A 4997-nucleotide genomic window follows, 5' to 3' on the forward strand; every position below is an offset into this window, starting at 1 on the left:
CTTTACACAACAGCCATGCCATCTGCCTGCAATTCCTCTCCACCTTAATCCAGCTGGATGGGACTGCTGTCACTGGTACCATTCTGATCAACCTTATCACAGCCATAGAGTTATCTGCAACGATTCTGCTTCCACCCCCTCACTATTACATCTGGTGTCCTTTGAGGATCTACCCTGGGGCACCTCATTTTCTAACCTACAAGCTGCCACTGTGCAACATCATTTAAAAATACAGCACTAATTGACCTGGAGAAGCGCGAGGGGAAACAGGTACCAGAGCAGTGTGAGGGAAACAAGTCTGGAGCAGCGCGAGGGGAAATGAGTCTGGAGCAACACGAGGGGAAATGAGTCTGGAGCCACACAAGGGGAAACGATTCCCGGAGCAATGCGAGGGAGAACGAGTCCCGGAGCAGCGCGAGGGGAAATGAGTTTGGAGCAACGTGAGGGGAAACGAGTCCCGGAGCAGCGCGAGGGGAAATGAATCTGGAGCAACACGAGGGGAAATGAGTCCCGGAGCAACGAGAGGGGAAATGAGTCTGGAGCAACGCGGGGGGAAACGAGTCCCGGAGCAACGCGAGGGGAAATGAATCCTGGAGCACCGCGAGGGGAAACGAGTCTGGAGCAACGTGAGGGGAAATGAGTCCCGGAGCAGCACGAGGGGAAATGAGTCTGGAGCAAGACGAGGGGAAACGAGTCCCAGAGCAACGCGAGGGGAAATGAGTCTGGAGCAACACGAGGGGAAACGAGTCCCGGAGCAGAGCGAGGGGAAATGAGTCTGGAGCAACACGAGGGGAAACGAGTCCCGGAGCAACGTGAGAGGAAACGAGTCCCGGAGCAACGTGAGGGGAAATGAGTCTGGAGCAACGTGAGGGGAAACGAGTCCCGGAGCAACGCGAGGGGACCAAGTCCAGGAGCAGGGCAAGGAGAATGTGTCCTGCAGCAGCGTGAGGGGAAGTAAGTGCGAGAGTAGTGTGATGGGAAACGGGTCCTGGAATGGCAAAAATTACATTGGGGTAAAAACAATGACTGCAGATGCTGGAAACCAGATTCTGGATTAGTGGTGCTGGAAGAGCACAGCAGTTCAGGCAGCATCCAAGGAGCAACGAAATCGACGTTTCGGGCAAAAGCCCTTCATCAGGAATACAGGCAGAGAGCCTGAAGCGTGGAGAGATAAGCTGGAGGAGGGTGGGGGTGGGAAGAAAATAGCATAGAGTACAATATGGGGGAGGGGATGAAGGATGAAAGGAGATGGGGTCTCACCTCCAAAAAGACCCCACCACCAGGGATATATTTCCCTCCCCACCCCTTTCCGCCTTCCGCAAAGACTGTTCCCTCCGTGACTACCTGGTCAGGTCCACGCCCCCCTACAACCCACCCTCCCATCCTGGCACCTTCCCCTGCCACCGCAGGAACTGTAAAACCTTCGCGCACACCTCCTCCCTCACCTCTATCCAAGGCTCTAAAGGAGTCTTCCACATCCATCAAAGTTTTACCTGCACATCCACTAATATCATTTATTGTATCCGTTGCTCCCGATGCGGTCTCCTCTACATTGGGGAGAATGGGCGCCTGCTAGCAGAGCGCTTTAGGGAACATCTCCGAGACACCCGCACCAATCAACCACACCGTCCCATGGCCCAACATTTCAACTCCCCCTCCCACTCTGCTGAGGACATGGAGATCCTGGGCCTCCTTCACCGCCGCTCCCTCACCACGAGACACCTGGAGGAAGAACGCCTCATCTTCCGCCTCGGAACACTTCAATCCCAAGGCATCAATGTGGACTTCAAGTTTCCTCATTTCCCCTTCCCCCACCTAACTCCAGTTCCAAACTTCCAGCTCAGCACTGTCTCCATGACTTGTCCTACCTGCCTATCTTCTTTTCCACCTATACACTCCACCCTCTCCTCCCTGACCTATCACCTTCATCCCCTCCCCCACTCACCTATTGTACTGTATGCTACTTTCTCCACACCCCCACCCTCCTCTAGCTTATCTCTCCACACTTCAGGCTCTCTGCCTTTATTCCTGATGAGGGGCTTTTGCCCGAAACATCGATTTCGCTGCTCCTTGGATGCTGCCTGAACTGCTGTGCTCTTCCAGCACCACTAATCCAAAAATTACATTGGTGCAGCTGAGTGCCAGCATGGAGCAGACTGAAGGCTTGGAGCAGAGCAGGACAATTTTTTGACGGGCATCTGACCACATGCTGAATTGATGCTATTTGAAATACTTTACCAGACTGTAATGTCAATTCTTTATCTCCGTTATAACTATCTTATTTCAAACTTATTTTTTAGACACTAAGTAATGCTACTCCTTTTCCTTTCACACCTCTTTTGTATCCAAGATTTGTATGAGGTACTTGTACCTAAGTTGGCATGACTATATGGCAGCTGAAAATGTGTTGCTGGAAAAGCGCAGCAGGTCAGGCAGCATCCAAGGAGCAGGAGAATCGACGTTTTGGGCATGAGCCCTTCTTCAGGAATCAACTAGATGGCAGCCATTCTAACAATTTTTCACTGTGCTCAGATACGTCTGTACTGGAATGCACATGATAATAAAGAATATTCTGTTCTAGTTTTCACATGTATAGTGAAGACACTCAGTTATACTTCACCGTCATCTCTCTCAATCCTGCACTGTTTCGTATTTGTCCAGACAGCTTAATCTGACATCCAGTAATGGATGAGCAGAAATCTCTAATTTGATATTGCAAAGACATAATCTGAAGTAATTTGTTTTCATTGCAAACTTTTTTTTGCCGCTGAATCTATGTCTCTCCCTTTGGGAGGTGGAACTGGATTCTTCACAACCTTGGTGTCATATTGAATTGAACTAAATTTATTTTACGCTGAGGTGAGTTTCTGAACACGAATTGCCCTATCACCAAGGCTGCACATTCATACATCAACAGTCTCCATCCGTAGCTCAGATCGTCTGCTGCTAAAACCCACATCTATGCCTTACACTCTGGACTCTTTGACAAACTCTTGGACAGTCTCTTAGCTTCCACCTTTTCCCACAAGGTGACTATAAAGGATGGAATGGAAGTACCAGTTAACGTTGATAGTGGGACTGCCTGGAGGATCCCAACAGAGGAATTTAGTGAGTAAGCCAGGGTGAGTGAGACAGTGATTCCTGAGCCAGAGGATGAGTGGAGTTGTGGTTGGTGGTCGAAAGAGTAAATTGCCTGGAACTGACCATCGAGAATGAGAAAAACAAATGCTGGAAGAAGAATTATGACCCAGAAAACAGAGGTGATACTTTGGTCAAAACATCAGGTTTTCCCCATTATAATATTTGTTGGGAAGTCAAAAACTAGTTTCAAAATCACTGTTTCTTGAAAGACTGTTAGAACTACTCATGTTAACCCTTCTCATTCTGTTAAGGAACTGGCATCTGGTTTTCCAGATGGGCATTTTGAAGTTGGGCATTAGTTGCGCCTGAGAGCTGGTGTGACTCGGTCTGGGTCGGACGCCGTCCCTTCGCCGGCAGACGATGCGCATGTGCGGAATCGTCCATGCCTGTGTTTCAGCGGAACCAATCTCCAGGATTGGGGGTTTGGGGAGAGAGAGCGAGACCTTTTGCGGGGCGCAGCGGACCTTAGGCATTGACGGACGCTGCGGGGCAAAGGGGCAGCGTCCGGCGGAGACGGAGCGAGAGACAGGGAGGACCGGGAGGACAGAGTGATCCCGGAGATGGCAGATTTCAGCATCGACCAAAGCAGCCTCCCCACCGTCAACACAGGTAGGAGCCGGAGAGAGGGTTCACTTTACCGAATAGAGCCGACCCGTCCCTCCCCTTCACAGTCACACCCCCATTTACACCCATTCCCTCCCTCCCATCTCCCCATGTTTACTCCATCTGACCCCTCTCCATCCCCCTCATATTAATCTCATACAGACACCTCATCGCCGTCCCACACCCTCCTGACTCCCCTCCCAATTCACACTACCCTCCCAATCTGTGCTCTCCCATCTCAGCACCCCATCCATCTCTACCCCTTCATTTCCCTTTTACTCCCCACCCTCACCCCCATCCCATCCCCATCCCCACCCTCACCCCCATCCCATCCCCACCCTCACCCCATCCCATCCCCACCCTCACCCTCACCCCCATCCCATCCCCACCCTCACCCTCACCCCATCCCCACCCTCACCCCATCCCATCCCCACCCTCACCCTCACCCCCATCCCATCCCCACACTCTCACTCACCCCCACCCCATCTCCACTCCCACCCTCAGCCCCATCCCATCCCCACCCTCAGCCCCATCCCATCCCCACCCTCACCCCCATCCCACCCTCAGCCCCATCCAATCCCATCCCCACCCTATCCCCACCCTCACCCTCACCCTATCCCCACCCTCACCCCATCCCATCCCCACCCTCACCCCATCCCATCCCCACCCTCACTCTCACCCCCATCCCATCCCATCCCCACACTCTCTCTCACCCCCACCCCATCTCCACTCCCACCCTCAGCCCCATCCCATCCCATCCCCACCCTCCCCCCCCCATCCCTCCCTCAGCCCCATCCCTCCCTCAGCCCCATCCAATCCCATCCCCACCCTCACCCCCATCCCATCCCCACCCTCACCCCCATCCCCTCCCCACCCTCAGCCCATCCCCACCCTCAGCCCATCCCCACCTCACCCCCATCCCCACCCACACCCCCATCCCCACCCACACCCCCCATCCCATCCCCACCCTCACCCCTCACCCCCATCCCCACCCTCACCCCCATCCCCACCCTCACCCCCACCCCCACCCTCACCCCCCATCCCATCCCCACCCTCACCCTCACCCTCACCCCCACCCCATCCCCCCCCCACACTCACCCCCATCCCACCCCCATACTCGCCCCCATCCCACCCCACACTTGCCCCCATCCCACCCCACACTTGCCCCCATCCCACCCCACACTCGCCCCCATCCCACCCCACACTCACCCCCATCCCACCCCCATCCCCATCCCAACCCCACACACTCTCTC

General features: G+C 54.3%; 1 protein-coding gene across 2 annotated transcripts in view; it reads left to right on the plus strand.

Annotated features, from left to right (window-relative positions):
* The first annotated feature begins 3518 nt into the window (after nucleotides 1-3518).
* ccdc50a (coiled-coil domain containing 50a) overlaps nucleotides 3519-4997 on the plus strand; it is a 99616-nt gene continuing 98137 nt past the window's right edge. For both annotated transcript variants that reach the window (XM_087993409.1, XM_087993410.1), the window contains exon 1: nucleotides 3519-3750. In XM_087993409.1, coding sequence (XP_087849535.1) covers nucleotides 3702-3750 — 49 coding nt within the window. In that variant the 5' untranslated portion in view covers nucleotides 3519-3701. The remainder of the gene's footprint in view (nucleotides 3751-4997) is intronic.

Source organism: Chiloscyllium plagiosum, unplaced genomic scaffold (genome assembly GCF_037043375.1).
Source record: "Chiloscyllium plagiosum isolate Xiang-an unplaced genomic scaffold, Cpla_swu_hap1 HiC_scaffold_13, whole genome shotgun sequence".
NCBI lineage: Eukaryota > Metazoa > Chordata > Chondrichthyes > Orectolobiformes > Hemiscylliidae > Chiloscyllium > Chiloscyllium plagiosum.